Source organism: Temnothorax americanus, unplaced genomic scaffold, assembly GCF_048541705.1.
Source record: "Temnothorax americanus isolate GAGA-0224 unplaced genomic scaffold, ASM4854170v1 Scaffold24, whole genome shotgun sequence".
NCBI classification, from domain to species: domain Eukaryota; kingdom Metazoa; phylum Arthropoda; class Insecta; order Hymenoptera; family Formicidae; genus Temnothorax; species Temnothorax americanus.
The window spans coordinates 250,786-270,000 of NW_027509381.1; the positions used below are offsets into that span (position 1 = coordinate 250,786).

General features: G+C 35.9%; 2 protein-coding genes across 7 annotated transcripts; one reads left to right on the plus strand and one right to left on the minus strand.

Moving 5' to 3' along the window:
- Nucleotides 1-31: 31 nt before the first annotated feature.
- On the minus strand, nt 32-7,280 carry LOC143898873 (transmembrane protein 245). 3 transcript variants are annotated; one of them, XM_077408656.1, is made up of 9 exons: nt 6,593-7,280; nt 5,487-6,482; nt 2,469-2,633; nt 2,201-2,399; nt 1,713-1,897; nt 1,531-1,631; nt 1,425-1,442; nt 1,196-1,301; nt 32-918 (listed from the first exon to the last, which is right to left on the minus strand). In XM_077408656.1, exons 1-9 carry the CDS (start codon nt 7,106-7,108, stop codon nt 775-777), a joined length of 2,430 nt encoding a protein of 809 aa, XP_077264782.1. In that variant the 5' UTR covers nt 7,109-7,280; the 3' UTR covers nt 32-774. The 3 variants fall into 3 exon arrangements, with proteins under 3 accessions (XP_077264782.1, XP_077264780.1, XP_077264781.1); XM_077408654.1 differs by having other exon boundaries at nt 999-1,301; nt 6,593-7,275; XM_077408655.1 differs by lacking the exon at nt 1,425-1,442 and having other exon boundaries at nt 999-1,301; nt 6,593-7,274.
- LOC143898874 (uncharacterized) lies at nt 6,960-11,736 on the plus strand. Of its 4 annotated transcripts, none has more exons than XM_077408659.1 (7): nt 6,960-7,089; nt 8,135-8,157; nt 8,257-8,383; nt 8,450-8,545; nt 9,742-9,913; nt 9,995-10,119; nt 10,693-11,736. In XM_077408659.1, the coding sequence occupies exons 1-7, from the start codon at nt 7,068-7,070 to the stop codon at nt 10,968-10,970; spliced, it is 843 nt and encodes a 280-aa protein (XP_077264785.1). In that variant the 5' UTR covers nt 6,960-7,067; the 3' UTR covers nt 10,971-11,736. The 4 variants fall into 4 exon arrangements, with proteins under 4 accessions (XP_077264785.1, XP_077264784.1, XP_077264786.1 ...); XM_077408658.1 differs by lacking the exon at nt 6,960-7,089 and adding an exon at nt 7,589-8,027; XM_077408660.1 differs by lacking the exon at nt 6,960-7,089 and adding an exon at nt 7,592-8,027 and having other exon boundaries at nt 8,106-8,157.
- Nucleotides 11,737-19,215: the final 7,479 nt, after the last annotated feature.

Below are 19,215 nucleotides of genomic sequence, written 5' to 3' on the forward strand. Positions count from 1 at the left end.
GAAATATAAATATAAATGTTAAATCTTGAAGTCAGTACCACAATATACATATATATATTTTTTATGCGTTTTTTGTTTACACACTTAACACTAATCAATACGTTACAAACAACACATAGCGTTCTCGAAATGTGATAAATTAAAATTGTATCGTGTATATAAGTTTTATATCACATCGTCATAAATAGGCCTGTTCGTTTTCGCTGCACTTCTGAACTAGTGCAATAAGAATGAAACAAATATATTTTCTTTCATTCTAACTTATTGCATTAGTTCAGAAGTGCAGTGAAAACAAACAGACCTAATGTAACGATATTGTCGCAGATCTGTCTTTGTAAAATTCTCGATATAAGAATGGCGGAAGACTGAAAATCTATTGTTTAAAACTAAATTCGTAAAAAGAAAATTATATTAAGTGTTTATAAATAATAAAATAACTTGTTTTAATTATCCATACGATATAAATATCTGTTAAGTCTAATAAGCGTAAGCTGAGACACCTGTGTTATAGTTCTCTTATCACATAAAAAAGTATATAAAGCACAACTTTCGCATTTGCATTTACACTGTATGTTTAGTCCAGCCATCTCATACAGCGTTGACTTTCAGGAAATATTTAATATCAAACTTTTAATCTATATTCTATAACAAAAGCTGGAGCCAAGCCCGTAGCTCGTGATATTGCTAAACAGAGATATCGAACCGTAATGTTATTTTGGCTCATATTGAGATGTTCTTTCATGGTTGGGATATGTCGACAGCACGGCTTCCTCCTCAGGCGAGTGCAAGTAACGTCGGCTTAAATTGATGACAACCATAATACAACACAAGAGCAAAGGACCAAAAATGGCTCCTTCCACGCCTAAACAAAAGATTCCACCCGCTATCGATAGGCCCGTCAGATAAGGATGTCCACCACTGAAACAAATGAAATGCGTGTAAAGACGATGCGTGATTGAAGATATATTTGTAGAATATAATACAAAACACAATATTACCCTTTAATCTCCTTATAAAATTCCGTCACTACTATGTTACATGGGAGGAAATGGAAAAGAAAAAAGGTGATAGCAATCATCGATCCACGAGTAAACCAAAGTTCTATGGCAGCTGGGATGCAGGCAAAGTACGCGTCTAAGAAAGGAACTGCCCCTAACATGGTCGCGAGGGCCGACGGTAAATAGACAATCTTTACTTGGAATAAATTGTGTATGAACCACGTCCACATGCCGAAGAAGGAAGCGAGTTTAAAGGTGGCCGCGAATACTCCAATTACCGCTTCTTGTAATGCTACAGCAAACCTGCAGACAAAATCGATGTTGTTTCTAAATCTTAAATGTTTTCGCTGCGCGCGATTACGTATTTCACGGCAATAACGTCCAAATAAATATTAACTCGATCACATTATACAAAGACTAACTTACCCTTCTACATGAAGCGTGCTTGTTAAAAGGAAATAATTTTATAAAATCAAAAATATTACATAAGAAAGGGAGAGCACAAGTCAAATTTCAGATATCAGATAGTTACCTGTGGCAACTAATAGGACTAAACATTGTTATCAATTCGATAGGTTTATAAGTTTTATCGCTGGAACTGAGCAAATAAAATAATGTTGTAAAGAACACAACCTGTAATATAACAAATTATTATATCTCATGTCTTTTCTTTTCTTTTATGAAAGTACAACTTTGCAAAAATATGCTGCATACCGTGCTGAGTACAAAATTAAGTACCGCTGATCCACTCATGAGTACGATATAAAACAGCTCCGTGAAAACTGTCAGTATCACAGACATATTGCCTTTGACGATGCCCCAGAGAGAGTCAAGCACCGACATCAAAATGCCAATATTCTCTTTGGCAAAATTCTGTATGCTAGTCATATTGAACAAATCTAAAAGGAGAAGCAATATCGTTCCATTGTTATATTATACACAAAGCAGTGACCTTAGGCCCAGTTTCACAAGTGTCGGTTAATTTTTAACCTTAGATTAACTCACTCTTTGTCTCTTTCTAAGGGGGACGTTAGAAGGTGACAAAGTGAGTTAATCTATAAGGTTAAACGTTAACCGACACTTGTAAAACTGGGCCTTACTACAATAGACACAATTAACACAATTATACGTAAAAAAGAGTCAAAAGTGTAATGTAATAAATAATGCTAAATTGCAAAAATTTCTCGAGGCAAAGTATTTACGTAGGGGTGTTTTTCCGAAGCTTTCTTTGAAGCTCTCCCAAGCGGTATACGCAGACATAACATCTACAGTAGGACCCACAAGATCCGGATCCGTATTTGACATCATCCACGCCTGATAGAGACGATCCCAAAGCTCCAAGACTTTCTTCTCCATCTGCTCCGCTTTCGTCGGTTCAAGATCTTTCATGAGACCTCGAATCTGAATTAAACAAGCTGGATAAGTAAGCTTGACGTTTGCAAGTGGAGAAGTAAACAAAGTAAATCTTACTCCATCCGATATAGCGCTTCGTCCATATGTATATGCGTTATCTAAAACACTGTTAACGGATTCTTCCCACTTTTCTGGAACCCAATCAATATCAGGATTGTTCATCAAAGTGGAATTCAATATCTCGCCCGTTACTTGAACAAGATGCAAGCCTTCCGCATAGATCTAAAACAGACAGAACCGACTGTAGAATCAACCGTAGAATCGACTGTTGTACAATTATACAATAACACAGTATACAGGGTGTTCCCGGGTTAAACGGTTAAATTTGAAATATGAATCTAGGATCTCAAAACAAGAAAAAAATTTTCTCTAGAGGTATGCCCGCAAACGCTTCGTTCAAGAGATATTTACTTCTGAAGTTACAGAAATATTATGAATAAACAATTTTGAAATAATGTAAGTTTATCCTCTTTACTGGTTTACAATAATCAAAATTTACAATATCAAAATTAAAATAAATATCTTCTTTGCTGCTAAACAGTAATCAAAATTAAAAGAATTATTTTCTTTGCAGTAATAAAAATTTACAGTAACCAAAATTAAAATTATTTTCTTCTTTACTAAATCAAAATTAAAATAATTATCCTTGTAACAGCAATCAAAATTAAAATAATTATCCTCTTCACTGCTTTACAGCAGTAATAAAAATTTAAGTAATAAATATCTCGTTCAAAATGATTTAACACCAATAGATTTTTTGAACGGCGTGTTCTCAAGCAAAAAATGTATGAAATGCCTGTTAATGACCTTCAATCATTAAAACGGAGACTAGTGCAAGCGTACGAAGAAATAACAGACGCACAATGTCAGCCACTCGTTATCTCACCGATAGGTGTAACGCTTGTCTCCTAGCTGGAAGCCATCATTCTCAACATAATACTGAACAAAATATATACAATACTCAAATATTGATTACAGTAAAGCAGTAAAGAGGATAATTATTTTAAGTTTAATTACTGTTAAGCAGAGTAAAGAGAATAATTCAATTTTTTAATTACTGTAAATTTTGATTACTGTTAATAGTCCAAGAGCTGACGACACTTTTGGCCAAGTGATTTTATAAATAACTATTTTTCGTTATAACCTGCGTGGACGACTCTCCTTCAATAATCCGAACACCTGGCTGGCCGTACTTAGGGGGTTTAGAAGTACGCAGGTGAGAAAAAAACCGATTTTCAAGTCATAGTATAAGTCTTAATTTTTATCGGATATTGATAATTGTTCACTCAGGAACATGCAAATAAATTGCCAGTTCGATTGCTCGGGAGGAATTAGTCGCCAGGCTTAATTAAAAATAATTAAAAATAATTATTTTCAAGTCATACTATAAAAGCTGGGTTTTTTTTACTAACAAGTATAGTGCTAACACATACCACCCAAAAAAAAGCCAAGTAAAAATTTTGGTGGCAACATCTCTAAAAAAATTATTGAAAATGCACAAAGCCGGCGCGCGGCGGAGGGGTCTGATGATGGCCTCAATTGTTTTTAGCGTCTATGAGTTTTTAAAAACGTGTATTTTAACTATCATTATCGTATCAATTTATGAAAAAAATTGATAAATAATAAATAGTATGTAAAAATAAAAAAAATGGCTTTGCTGGCGCAGCGTTGCGTTTTTTGTGAAGAATAGTGGTGGTAGTCCAATTATCTTCTTTTCTGAAAAAACAGTATTAAAGTGTCGAATTGTTTTGAAGTCAAGAATTACACATGGGAATACGACCGCCGCGCCGAGAGGGAAAGAGGGAGCCAAGGAGAAGGGCCGGCTACATTCTTAACTTTGCGTTAGCGTGGTTGACGGCGACATAAAGTCATCTGCAGTAAAGGAAAATAGTGAGAGTCATCCACGGGCAATAGCTTACCGTATCAAAATGTATTCATGGTAAAAGTTAGTTAATGGGGAAAATGCGTTAATTTTTGCTTCGAGACCAATTACGCATCGATCGACCCGACTTCTAGTCTTTAACACATTTACAGTTATTTAATTTTACATACCTATACATTTAATTTTTTTCATAAAGAGGCTTGCGTTGCATTTTAATTTATATTTAATAACACGATATTTCAGTATTTTAATATCGCGTAACATTGCCTCCGTCAAAATGCTAAGTGAGCAAAATAGGACTTTTAACTTCGTGGAAAATATACCATCCAGAATTTTAGGTCGGAGCGAATACCCTGCACGTATTTGACGATCTGCGTCTCAATTTAAAAATGTTTAGAAATAATTAGTTGTCGTAATACTTGACTATTTACAGTTAAAGAAAAATTAGTATTGTAGTATCAAATAAATAGTGAAGTTAAATAATAATAAGAGTAATAAGAGAATAGCGAAATTAAAGTTATAGTGGTTAATATCTTAATAGCTAGATATAACCGTCAGACCCCTCCGCCGGCTTTGTGCATTTTCAATAATTTTTTTAGAGATATTGCCACCAAAATTTTCATTTGGCTTTTTTGGGTGGTGTGTTAGCACTATACTTGTTAGTAAAAAAAAACCCAGCTTTTATAGTATGACTCAAAAATAATTATTTTTAATTATTTTTAATTAAGCCTGGCGACTAATTCCCCCCGAGCAATCGAACTGGCAATTTATTTGCATGTTCCTGAGTGATCAATTATCAATATCCGATAAAAATTAAGACTTATACTATGACTTAAAAATCGGTTTTTTTTCTCACCTGCGTGCTTCTAAACCCCCTAAGTACGGCCAGCCAAGTGTTCGGATTATCAAAGGAGAGTCGTCCACGCAGGTTATAACGGAAAATCGTGATTTATAAAATCACTTGGCCAAAAGTGTCGTCAGCTCTCCGCCTATAAACAGTAAGAAGAAAAAACCTCTATTATTTCAACATTATTCGTTCTTAATTCGGTATCTTCACAAGTCAATCTCTTGAAGCGTTTGCGAGCATAAGGAAAAGTTTTCTTGTTTCTAAATTCATATTTCAAGTTTCGCCGTTTAATCCGGGAACACCTTACAAGTATAATATAATGATCAAACACGTGTTTGTCACATACCTGTATCGTGATGAAAATAGATGCGCAAGTGGTGAAAACGATCAAGCCAAATATAACGGATGTAGTCGCTACCGCATTAACGGAGCCTTTCAGAACGTTTCTCAGCTTCTCATCTACAATAATGCTTACTTTGTAAAGACCTCTGATATTGGACGGTATAAGCGCTTGATGTCGTTCCATGGACCACGACTTGAGCGTTCGTATCGTCGAGTCACAATACCCGAGTATCCTTTCCCAAAAGCCGAAATAGCTACCCAATTGCTTGACGATATAATATACCAGCGGGATCACCAGAATGTGCGCGATCCACCTGTGTTTCCAGAAAAGCATACCGGCACACGCGTATAGCGCCCCATACATGTATTTGTCGGTGTCGACCTCGTCGTCCTGCATATCTAGAGACGTTCGTAATTCGGCCCTTATTTTGCCGAGCAGATAACGGTCGCGTAATGTCGCACGAGTTATAGAATGTATGTTACGCGCAGGTTTACATGTGGAGGATAAACCGGCGTCCGTATCTAAAGACATTGACTTTACGCTGAGTCTCGGTGTGCTACGTATTCTCTCGATACTCGCCACATCAGCGGACGCCGATCTTCCCGTTTCTTCTCGAGAGCGAATCGACGTATCCACGCTCTCGCCTTCGGGAATACAGTCATTTGCCCGGTCGTCACCCTGCGATGAAGAGGATTTATCCTCTTGCGAGCTCGGCAATAGGTCGTTTGTTAAAGCGAAACGCACTGCCTGCGAGAATGTCAAGTGCCTGCCATTCAGCTCATGACTGTCCATAATAAGTATTAATTCGTAAATAAATCCTATTGCACTGAGGATTTGCAGAGCGGTGAAGACCAAGACTCGGTAAGCCCCTGCTATGCTCGACAGATACATGCTGATGATGAACCATATCACGAAAGAACTGTAGCGAAAACGAATCGAGTTTGACGGTGTCCAGTAAATATACAGAATCGTCAAGTAGCCGATGAGTATAGTTGAAACCTGCAAGATAAAATCTGATTAACTATTCGAACAAGCAAGAGAGTTCACGATATTTCTACAGGACGATACATAGCGAGGAGAAAACTATACTGGACGCAGAATGAGGATACCGTAAAGACGTTGCACGTCAGAATGAAAAATCCAGAGACGACGGTGAAGACCTGAAATGTCCTCCAGGCAAGACACGTTATCACGTTAGGAGTGTAATGATACACGCCTGCAGCCAGCGACGCCAGCGACGCCGCCCAGACAATATACTTGATGCGCGTCCACAGAAAGGAACCCACTTTCTCGGATACATTGTCGAATATGTGCACGGGCAGCAGGCCGACGTTGACAACCAGTGGGGTCTGCGACGCTTCCACTTTGGCGAACCAAGAGTGTACCGTTGTGGAAAGCGAACACTTGAACGGGAAGAGAACGGAGCCGCATAGTAGGGCCCAGATTAAGGGTTTGACGAAGGGACTCAGAATAATGTAGAGGCCGTAGCCGGCCGCCGAGACCAGACACAGGAAGAAGAGTGCGACGGCATTGTAGATTCCTTGCTTCAGGGCCTTCTCCTGGCCCGCGCTGAAGCCCGACAACATGTTGAAGAGGTTATCCATCGGTGAGCGAACGTTCTCCATCGTATTTAGTTGGTCAGTATTAACTAATAATAGCGATAATAATAACTCGCGTGTCACGACTTGTCACGGGCGAATAGGTACGCTTCAAATCGTCTTCGATGCGTCCTCGAGAATATGACGCGAAGACGCATGGAAGAATAAAGGTGCCTTTTCATGCTGACGCTCGACGCTCATTTTCAGCGGCAAGAAGGTCGCATGACCACACGTGACGTCGGCGTCAATTGAAATTCATGAAAAGGAAAACAGAGTCAAAATTTTGGCGTCTTCGCGCTGCTTTGGCTTTGACGCTAAAGCTGAGAAAATCCAGCTTTCTTTGCTTGACGCTAGCGTCAGCGCGAAATCACGTGATTTCGCGATACGCTGAAACGAGCGTCCCATGAATTCGCAGGGGATCCTAAAGCCGTCTGTAATACCGGCTTTTTTTCTTAGCACTAATCTTTTAATTGGCTTTATAAAAATGCAAAATTCTTGTCTAGAATTAAAGTACGCATCAAAATCTAGGTCATGGTGGTCGAATTTGTATCGAAAACGAGAAAAAATTAATATTTTTGTTAATTTTTGGTATACGTGACGACAATATTTGCTTTGTACAAAAATTCCACAATAAATATCCACAAAATTAGACCGGCATGACCTAGGGACAACATTTAAGAACAATATCGTGCAATTAGATCTAAGATTGAAAGCCTAGAAAAAAAGATTAGTTTAAATAAACTTTTATATGTGCAAAAGCACATTCAGGTTGACATTGCGTGTAGCGAGAGATGGCGCAGCAATCGAAACAAGGACAAATGCCTCTCGTTAGACAAGGACAGATATAGATATATGACATAGAAAACAGGATTAGAAATGTTGACATTACCGACGTCGAGGAAGTTCAGCCTTCACTTTAGGATCCCCTTAAAGGTATACCTTAAAGGTATGTATACAGTGTATACATCGTTAAAAAATAATTAGACGTTTTGAAAAAATAATTTGACGTGTGTGTTCATAAAAGTTAATATTGATTCCGCGCGGTGTTTGTAGAGAGCAAAATGGATTCCCAAGAGGTAAAAATTTATTAAAATTACATTGGTATTAATGTAACCTTTAAATATGCTTGTAATAAAAAAATAAAATAGTTGATGATATTTCTTCGATATATTTAGCAAATTCGCATTGTACACACCTGCGGAGTGTGTGAGGAGATTTGCGACGAGATTATAGGGCATCAGTGCATGGAAGGCTACAGCAGAACATACATCGACAAGAATAATTATTTTTATCCCATGTCAGGTATGCAATGTATAATTATTTTTATTATGAAGCTAATTAGACAAATAAAAAAAATGCATTTTACAGATGACGGGAAAACTGCAATTGTTCGTCGGAGTATGATGCCAAATAATACAGAGAAAATCATATTAGATAGTCAGGAAAATGTAAATCCGAATATACGTAAGTAAACAAAACGTTACAAAACTTAGAATATTCAAATATGTCATTAGACTCATCGTGAAAATGTCAAAAAATTAATAAACGGCGATACGCGAATCAGGCGCGGTACGTGGTGCACAAGGAAAGAAATGTAAGAAATTGACTGATCTAGAAGTGGAAATCCTTATTCTGGAAGTACAAAAAAGAACTCCTTTATGGGATTTTTCATTACCCCTGGAGCAAAGGAATCGAGAAACTATGCGGCGTCTCTGGGACGAAGTCTCCATGGAGATGAATGGTGAAGAATAAAAATATAGAATAGAATTCTCATACAGAAGAGAATTATATATTTTTATTTTTCACCATTCATCTCCATGGAGACTTCGTCCCAGAGACGCCGCATAGTTTCTCGATTCCTTTGCTCCAGGGGTAATGAAAAATCCCATAAAGGAGTTCTTTTTTGTACTTCCAGAATAAGGATTTCCACTTCTATATATATATATATATATATAGAATATATATATATATATATATATATATAGAATAGAATAGAATTTTCATACAGAGAAGAGAATTATATATTTTTATTATATAGAGAATTATATATATATATATATATATATATATATTTTTTATATATATATATATATATATATATATATATATATATATATATATATATCGTCGTGAGACAGGTTAGTTTTACCCTACTGATGACCAGTCATTGCGATAGTATTGATTATATATATTGATTATATATGTATATAGATATATATATATACATATTATATATACATATATAATCAATTTTATTGCAATTGATTGCAATTGATCAATTGCAATTTTATTGCAATTGATTATACATATATATATAACTAGCTGGTTACCCGGCTTCGCCCGGGCGTTTTTTTTTAAACGATTTTATTTGTGTTATTACATTTGTGTTTTATAGCTAATCTTATCCACCAATGTATGATTCATAAACACATATTTTTAATAGCTTTTCACGTCACTCTTGAGGTACTATATATTTATTAACGCGTTTATTTATAGTAGTGTTTCCAGTATTTTAAATTCTTTAAAAGAGTCGTACGTAATCATCCAATTAGTTGCTCTAAATGACGTCAAAAATGATATATCTCAAAATAAAAAAAATCTAAGGTGGGGGCCCACTTTTGAAATAATTACCAAATTTTTTTTGTATTTTATCTTTATAGGCAAACTGAACGCAGCAGAAATTCAAAAAAAATTTAAAAGCTTGCGAGACACGTATAGAAAAATTGTTCAAACAGAGCAGCATGCCAGCGGTTCCGCAAGGATTGAACCCAAGGAAAAATGGAAGCATTACGACGTGATGAATTTTCTACGTGATTCTTGCCTGATACGACCGTAAAACTTGCTTCCTTCAAATATTAATAAAGTGTTGGTTTATTAGTTCGTTAATTATAATTATTACTATTTTGTTTGTAGAACTCAAACAAATGTCAGTCGGGATTCTGTCTGCGAGGATTCTCGAGAAGACGAAATTATTGTCGATGCAGGTACATCAAACGTTGTCGACAGAGATGCTGACGAAGATTGCAGTCTGGCGTCAGGTATGGGACATTCATAAACTTTCTAATGTAAATAATAATATTAATATATACATCGTACAGCATTATGATATATACCACTGATGTGAGTTTCGGTATGTGATGTCAGAAAAAAGCGGCTGTAAAAAAATATATAGAAAATCTATAAAATATAACACAGAATATATAAAAAATCTAAAAAATGTAACACACACACAGAAATGCATGTCTCTCCTCTTCTTATTGTTAGTAACCCATCAGGCTATTCAACGTAGATTGTAAAATAGTCACAAACAGACACTGGCGAAATCTTAATTGCTTTTTATATTATTCGATTAATTATTGTCACAATATTTTTTAGTGATTAAGTTATTTAGGGTTATATATACTTTCATATGAATCTTATATGGATCCATATATGAGTGCATATATGATCTATTGTTCATATCTAGTTATATTTGGAATTATATATGCCCATATATAATGATATACGGACCCATATATAATTTTATATAAAGCACCAAATTTAATATATAATCATATATATTTATCTATATATAATTATATATAATCTTTTTTTCCCCGGAAATGTTACAGCTTCAACAGAGACACGAAAGATATCGCGTAAAAATACACCCAAAGATACTGAAGAAGCTGAAAGTGCAATCAACAGAATTGCGGATGCAATGTGTAGAGAAAACCCTAATATTGTTTTACCTGCTCCCCCGCAACCAGATGAGGTTGATTCCATGTTGCATGCAGCAGGGCTGCAATTGCGCCGATTGTCATATAGGAGACGGATGCAAACACTTTTTGACATTGTAGAAATGGTTCACATTCGATTGATGGATGAGAATATTGAAGAAACGCCATAAAATTTTTTTGTTTTTAACCCTCGGAGTACACACAGGGTCAATTTGACCCTGTTTTTTTTTGCCAGAAAAAATTTTAGCCAGAAATATTAAAAATAAAAAAAAATAAAAAATTTTTTCGTAAATTACGTTTTTTTTAAAAGAACACTCTGGGTCAATCTGACCCTACACACACTTTGATCGTCCACCATTTTAAATTGACGAGTGCGATCAGCTTGAAAAAATTTCCAGATGTACTTGGAACATTGTTAAATCAATTGATATAAATAAAAAGTGCCGTTGGAATTATTTACATATTTAAAAAAATGATTTAAAAATTTTTTTTTTTTATTTTTTTAAATATGTAAATAATTCCAACGGCACTTTTTATTTATATAAATTGATTTAACAATGTGTTCCAAGTACATCTGGAAATTTTTTCAAGCTGATCGCACTCGTCAATTTAAAATGGTGGACGATCAAAGTGTGTGTAGGGTCAGATTGACCCTGAGTGTTCTCCGTGATTGAAAAAATAGGTGTTTTCTCGGAGGGTTAACATAGTTTAATACTTTAAATTTATATTATAGGGGAGACCGGGGCTCGTTGGCACTGTTTTCACAATTTCGGCATAAATACATAAACGGAACGCATTGCCAATTTGCCCCTTGTGCCAACGAGCCTCGGTCTCCCCTATTTGTTATGTTTCTTCAAAGTATATTATTTATAAGCAAAAAAAGCAAAAAATGTAAATGCGTTACATTGAAACGTGCAATAAAAGTGTCAAATTCAATTATATTTTTTATTTTGTCATCTCTACATATAATAAACGTTTCGCTCTTATCATCCTCCGTTTGCACGGCGGAATATTTTTCGTGTCGTAAGAAGGTTCGATAATCGTTCTTGCATTTATCCGTGCGGCAATATGCGATCGCGTAATTCTCAACTGCGCGGGTCAACCGCGTTGAGTGGGAGTCGACACAGTTACTCGAGGTGTAAGCGGGGCAATTGTATTTTCATACCGAATCATGTCACATAGGCTGCTACGCCGACGCACTCGCGGAACCTTTGATTCTCGAACCTTGCGTCACTATCAACATTTCGAAAAGTTCTTAGCGGCTAACCGGAGGACAATATCCTCCAGAAAGTGTATAGGTATGTAACTGTAGCGCGCACTTGGGCCGTAAAAGCAGCACTTGCAGTATGAAGCAAATACCGGGGTCGACTGCGATATAAAATGTACTAAATTTCATTGCCCCTTTGCGAAATACGATTCTCGTGCATTTGCATGGTAATTTTCGTGCAGCGGCGACACGATATTCGCAAGAACACGTCATCCGTTCATCCAGCGACTCGCACATCTCCCCACGACCATCCGAGCGCTCGCGTGGAACGCTCTTGAATAAACTCGGGGTCCATTCGAGCAGCATGTACCAGCGAGCAAACAACGATCAAATGTCCGTAGCGAGAAGAGCGGCGGCGAGCGAAGCAATATCGAGGCATTGTCGTAGACCTACGCCTATTATTATATAGTCTAAGAGCTGGCAACAGAAAAAGCAACATGCTTCGGTCCATGAAATATTTTATTTGGAAAAGGTTCGATTGCTGCCGGCAAAGCGAAAGCCTGACCGTCAGAAGGCGGACTGGAAGCTAAGTGGGTGGGCGGGCGATCAAACGTGTAAATTTTCCAACAAAAAAAACTGTCGATCGGCACGGCTGAAAATTTGCATAGGTATCGAGGAGTATGAGAAAAAGCAGGAAAAAAATTGTCAGAAGAGTAAGTAGAAGCTAAAGGGTTGTCAGAAGCTGTTAAAGTTGCGAAAAATCTCGGAAAATTTACATATTAAGAAGCACTTCTGACAATTTGCATTTGTATTGTTTACGTATAGAATAAACTAAGTGCAAAGTGTCAGAAGGCAAAGTGGAAACGATCATGAGAAAATCGGGTGCAAAGTGCGAGAGCGTCTTTCGGCGCGCGGCGCAGCGCCCAGTGGACCGATCGCTTTTCTCTTGATTTTCACACCGTACATATTTCATAGCACTTCTGACAATTTATCTCAATATTCATAAAAGACTAAAGGAACTATTATTAAAATGTCAGAAGTCAATTGAGAAGAATTAATCAATTTAATTTTGCTTCCTCATATAGAGGAAGCTTTGTGATGGTAAAAAAAATTTTTTTTTGAGATTTTAAAGGAAATAGGTTTAGAATGTTCCAAAATGTCGAGAAATCGTATTAGTAGAAAATGTCTGGAAGTATGTATGTGTGTGTGTGTGTGCGCGTATGGATTTTTGTACACGTATCTATTTCTACAATTTTTTAGATACCGGGTTGAAGTTTTGCACACCAAATAGAGTATCATAGAAAGTATGTCCTCCTCTAATTTTATTAAAATCCGTCGACCGGTATGGATTTTAAGATTTTCATTTTTCAGAAAAGCGTATTTTACGCTGTAGCTTTCTCAATATTTGAGATATATCGATCTATTTTTAATTCTATTATATTTTTCAGTTTTTTCTACCCCTATTTCATGTACAATTCTTTAAAATTTGGTTAATTAGTTCTTGAGTTATAGAAATTTCAGTAAACTTGACTGTTTTTTTACCAGAAATTGGTAACCCTTTTATTATTAACAATTTTTATTAATTTTATTATATTCTTCAGTCTTTTTTCTACCCCTATTTCGTATATTATTATTTAAAATTTGGTTAATCATTCAATAATTCTTTAAAATTTCTGTTAAAAAAAACAGTCGTTTACTGAAATTTCTATAACTCAAGAACTGATTAACCAAATTTTAAAGAACCAGTATAGATTTTAAGAAAATTTTCATTTTTCAGAAAAGCGTATTTTACGCTGTAGCTTTCTCAATATTTGATATATCTATCTATTTCTAATTCTATTATATTTTTTAGTTTTTTCTATCCCTATTTCATATACAATTATTTAAAATTTGGTTAATCAGTTCTTGAGTTATAGAAATTTCAGTAAACGACTGTTTTTTTTAACAGAAATTTTAAAGAATTATTGATTGATTAACCAAATTTTAAAGAATAATATACGAAATAGGGGTAGAAAAGACTGAAGAATATAATAAAATTAATAAAAATTGTTAATAATAAAAGGGTTACCGATTTCTGGTAAAAAAACAGTCAAGTTTACTGAAATTTCTATAACTCAAGAACTAATTAACCAAATTTTAAAGAATTGTATATGAACTAGGGGTAAAAAAAAACTGAAAAATATAATAGAATTAAAAATAGATCGATATATCTGAAATATTGAGAAAGCTACAGCGTAAAATACGCTTTTCTGAGAAATGAAAATTTCCTTAAAATCCATACCGGTCGACGGATTTTAATAAAATTAGAGGAGGACATACTTTCTATGATACTCTATTTGGTGTGCAAAACTTCAACCCGGTATCTAAAAAATTGTAGAAGTAGATACGTGTACAAAAATCCATACGCACACACACACACACACACACACACACACACACACACACACACACACACACACACACATACATACATACTTCCAGACATTTTCTACTAATACTATTTCTCGACATTTTGGAACATTCTAAACCTATTTCTTTTAAAATCTCGAAAAAAAATTTTTTTACCATCACAAAGCTTCCTCTATGAGGAAGCAAAATTAAATTGATTAATTTTTCTCAATTGACTTCTGAGATTTTAATAACAGTTCCTTTAGTCTTTTATGAATATTGAGATAAATTGTCAGAAGTGCTATGAAATATGTACGGTGTGAAAATCAAGAGAAAAGCGATCGGTTCACTGGGCGCTGCGCCGCGCGCCGAAAGACGCTCTCGCACTTTGCACCCGATTTTCTCATGATCGCTTCCACTTTGCCTTCTGACACTTTGCACTTAGTTTATTCTATACGTAAACAATACAAATGCAAATTGTCAGAAGTGCTTCTTAATATGTAAATTTTCCGAGATTTTTCGCAACTTTAACAGCTTCTGACAACCCTTTAGCTTCTACTTACTCTTCTGACAATTTTTTTCCTGCTTTTTCTCATACTCCTCGATACCTATGCAAATTTTCAGCCGTGCCGATCGACAGTTTCTTTTGTTGGAAAATTTACACGTTTGATCGCCCGCCCACCCACTTAGCTTCCAGTCCGCCTTCTGACGGTCGGGCTTTCGCTTTTCCGGCAGCAATCAAACCTTTTCCAGGTAAGATATTTCATGGACCGAGGCATGTTGCTTTTTCTGTTGCCAGCTCTCCGACTAATACAATTATAAAATTATAAAATTATACAATTCACAATTTTATAATAACTTTTTTTTACAATGCACAAGCTTATAATCACTTAATTTTATTCACGATTATACTGCCAGGGAACAGCTCCTTCCCCAGTGAAAAAATCACAAAATTCTTCTCTAATGGCTGTGGCATATCGACTACTGTTATTATTACCACGTACACTAATATCTTGTAATGCTGAATTCTCCATTTCTTGTCTCCTAAGTCCGGGAATTGAACCATTAAGACCATATTGATCGACCATGTTTGGTGGAATGTATTCGTTTCGATTATCACGTTTTCGAAGCCAATTATGAAGACATATGATAGCGTGGACCATGTTTATTGTGTTATCTACAGTAGTTTCGATAGGTTTTTTTAAAATTCTCCACTGACAATCTAATATTCCGAAAGAATTTTCTATTGTTCTTCGAGCACGGCTTATACGGAAGTTAAAAATGTTTCGATCTGGATTAAGACCTCCTTTACCAGGATACGGCCGGAGTAAGTAATCAGTCAATTGGAATGCTTCGTCGCCTACGAGAACGTATGGCAAAGGCATTCCATCAACAGTCAGTGGTTCGGGTTCCGGTAAGTTCATTTTTTTCTCGTTAAACTTCTGGCCCATTAGTGAATCTTTGAAAATTCCACCATCGCTACGTCGACCATAGGCACCAATGTCAATGAATGTGAACAAGTAATTAACGTCACAGATCCCCAGCAATACGATGCTGTGATTATTTTTATAATTAAAGTATGCAGAACCAGCATTATTAGGACACTGCAGTAAATATCATTATTCAACGATGCAGTTCAATACTCAATCCGATCTATAATATTTGTACACACCTGGATTACGACATGTTTCCCATCAATAGCACCTATGCAATGATTGAAATGCCATTGATTTTCAAACTCTTGAGCAATATTTAACCAATCTATCGTTTTTAATGGATACGGCAATACTTTCTCGCTGAGACAAGTCCAAAGTGCTTTGCAGGTTTCTTGAATGATGTTACTCACTGTAGTGAGACCAACAAGATATTGATAAGAAGTGGAAGTCATACAATCACCGGTCGCTAAATATCTGGATACAGATCATTTATTTTATTTAAACAATCAAAAGTAACCCGGGAAAAAAAGATTATATATAATTATATATAAATATATATATGATTATATATAATGCAATTATATATGAATTTTGTCTCTATATGATCATATATAATTATATATAATTATATATGATTATATATAATGATATTATATAATCATATATATTTATATACATATATTTATATATAATCTTTTTTCCCGGGAATACATTAAAATTGTTTTGAAAGACAAACCTCAATGTCATAGCCAATCGTGCTGCAGCAGGTATAGGCTCTCTTATTGCATTCTGCTTGGAAATAAGAGGGCCAACTAAACACAGCAATTCTTCAAATTGAATTGTTGTCACACGTAAATAATTTTGGAATTTGTTTCCATACAATGAAAGTGTAGGAAATAGGGCTTCATAAAATCCATGAATGTGTCGCAGTTGAAAGAATGGATGAACCCAAAAACGCTTTTTTTTGTAAGCTCTCTTTTTCTTCAGTCTCATAATTTCATTGATAATAAGAGCCGCTCCAACTCTTTTTCGCCACGTTTTCTGTTTTCTTGCTTCGTCAATAATTTTCTGACATTGAGTAATCCATGCTTGATATTTATATACACTGGACATTATATGTGTATAATGTCACAAATCACTCACTGTACTCAAAATTACTCAATTAAAAGCAATTTTTAATTGCAGAATAAAAAATTATTTATGCGCGCTTATTAAAGAGCAAGTAAATAAAACGATCACGATAAAATTTGAATAACCTCGTTGATAGCCACAATGCTTCGAGAAAACGCTCGTTGATGCCAAATTGACGCTCAAACAAACGTTGACGCTCGCATATTTGATGCTATTTCGCCTTCTACCGATGAAGTTGGTCACGTGACCAGTTTTGACGCTCAAATCAAGCGTCGAGCGTCAGCATGAAAAGGCCCCTTATCGCGAAATCACGTGATTTCGCGCTGACGCTAGCGTCAAGCAAAGAAAGCTGGATTTTCTCAGCTTTAGCGTCAAAGCCAAAGCAGCGCGAAGACGCCGAAATTTTGACGCTGTTTTCCTTTTAATGAATTTCAATTGACGCCGACGTCACGTGTAGTCATGCGACCTTCTTGCCGCTGAAAATGAGCGTCGAGCGTCAGCATGAAAAGGCACCTTTAAGGCACCTTTAAGGTGCCTTTTCATGCTGACGCTCGACGCTCATTTTCAGCGGCAAGAAGGTCGCATGACCACGGCTGCGTTCCTTTTGGGCGCTCACGCGCTGTAAGCTGCTGTAAGCATCATTTTATCTTCGTTGCACATCGAATATCAAACGAAGATAGAGCGATGCTTACAGCGCGTGAGCGCCCAAAAGGAACGCACCCCACACGTGACGTCGGCGTCAATTGAAATTCATGAAAAGGAAAACAGCGTCAAAATTTCGGCGTCTTCGCGCTGCTTTGGCTTTGACGTTTAAAGCTGAGAAAATCCAGCTTTCTTTGCTTGACGCTAGCGTCAGATCGAAATCACGTGATCTCGCGATACGCTGAAACTGGCTGAAACGAGCGTCCCATGAATTCGCACCTTATAAAGAGGGAAAGCGCGCGACGCTAAAGGTGCGATTTCATTGACGCTAGAAACCCAGCGGCAGCGTCAAGAAAATGTAGTGGGGGAAGAAGTTCTGTTGAATTTTGCGGTACGCTAAAAAGTTGAAACGGTCTGAACTTCTTCCCCCACTACATTTTCTTGACGCTGCCGCTGGTTTCTAGCGTCAATGAAATCGCACCTTAACTTTTGTCAGACATTCAGTGATTCAGTTCAGATAATCAGGTGCTAGTGAGTGATACTCTACCAATATACTTATATTATTAGAACGGTATATATGGAGGGGTAAAAACCAGAGTGGTATAAGTCAATTTTTTTCTAAATATTTTCTCGTGTGCATAGATGCAATTTATATATTATACAGATTACATTTATGCACACAAGAAAATATTTAAAAAAATTTGACTTACACCACTCTGGTTTTTACCCCTCCGCATATATATGTTCTAAGGCAATAATATACTATACTGCTTTATTGCACAGCTCACAGCATATACTTATCATCACGTACGCTAGGCTCACATATGCTAAATCAGATCAATTCAGATCAGCTGATTCCAGCCAGCAGCCGATCCCGATACTTCCGCGCCGGGAAAGTGAGAAAACGGGTCAAAGAAGTTTTCGAGACGAGATATATCTAGAACGAGGAAAACTTTCGGAGAGAAATAGAGAAGAACGTGGAACATTTTTGAAATTTTAGCTCTTCGATCTTTTTTAATCTTTTCCTTTTATCTTTTAAATAATAATAATTTAATGAGCAGATTTGTAAATAAATTCAAGGCAGATAAATTTATTAAGCATTTTCTTCGTCTGAAAGGGACACCTTATAAATTCTGCAATCGTATAAAATATACAATATGCAGAACCGAAGATGGTCAAACAACAGAAAAAACCTCAAGTAAAAGGTATTTTGATGCCGTCACAATGTTTTTTCATCCTAATTTTTTATGTTCTAATATTGTTATATAATAATAATATTGTTCCTATCTAATAATTGTTCCTATCTAATAATACCTGCTCCACTAGTGGGGCAGGTTGAGACTTTTCAAAAATTGATTTTTTTTTATTATTTAAGAAGTAAAGCACGTTAAACCAATAAACTTACAAAAATTTTAAAATTTAAGTAAATCTATGCTGGAAATCACTTTAAAAGGAATATGTTAGCATAAATATTTAAAGAAATACAGCGAGTTGAATGTCTCAACGTGCCCTACTTAATTTCCCCTAGTCCGCCCTAGTCGTTTAGTACAATACATCAGTTTACTGATGTATTGTATGCCTCGAAAAAAATCGTTGAATACGATGTTATTA

Coding starts and splice junctions, on each gene's coding strand:
- LOC143898873 (XM_077408654.1), bottom strand. CDS start 7,108: ATGGAGAACGTTCGCTCACCGATGGATAACCTCTTCAACATGTTGTCG. Junction 6,483..6,592: donor TGACGTGCAACGTCTTTACG/GTATCCTCATTC, acceptor TTTATCTTGCAG/GTTTCAACTATACTCATCGG. Junction 1,898..2,200: donor CTTCGGAAAAACACCCCTAC/GTAAATACTTTG, acceptor TTCTCCTTTTAG/ATTTGTTCAATATGACTAGC.
- LOC143898874 (XM_077408658.1), top strand. CDS start 7,958: ATGTTGACATTACCGACGTCGAGGAAGTTCAGCCTTCACTTTAGGATC. Junction 8,158..8,256: donor GCAAAATGGATTCCCAAGAG/GTAAAAATTTAT, acceptor CGATATATTTAG/CAAATTCGCATTGTACACAC. Junction 9,914..9,994: donor GATTCTTGCCTGATACGACC/GTAAAACTTGCT, acceptor TTTTGTTTGTAG/AACTCAAACAAATGTCAGTC.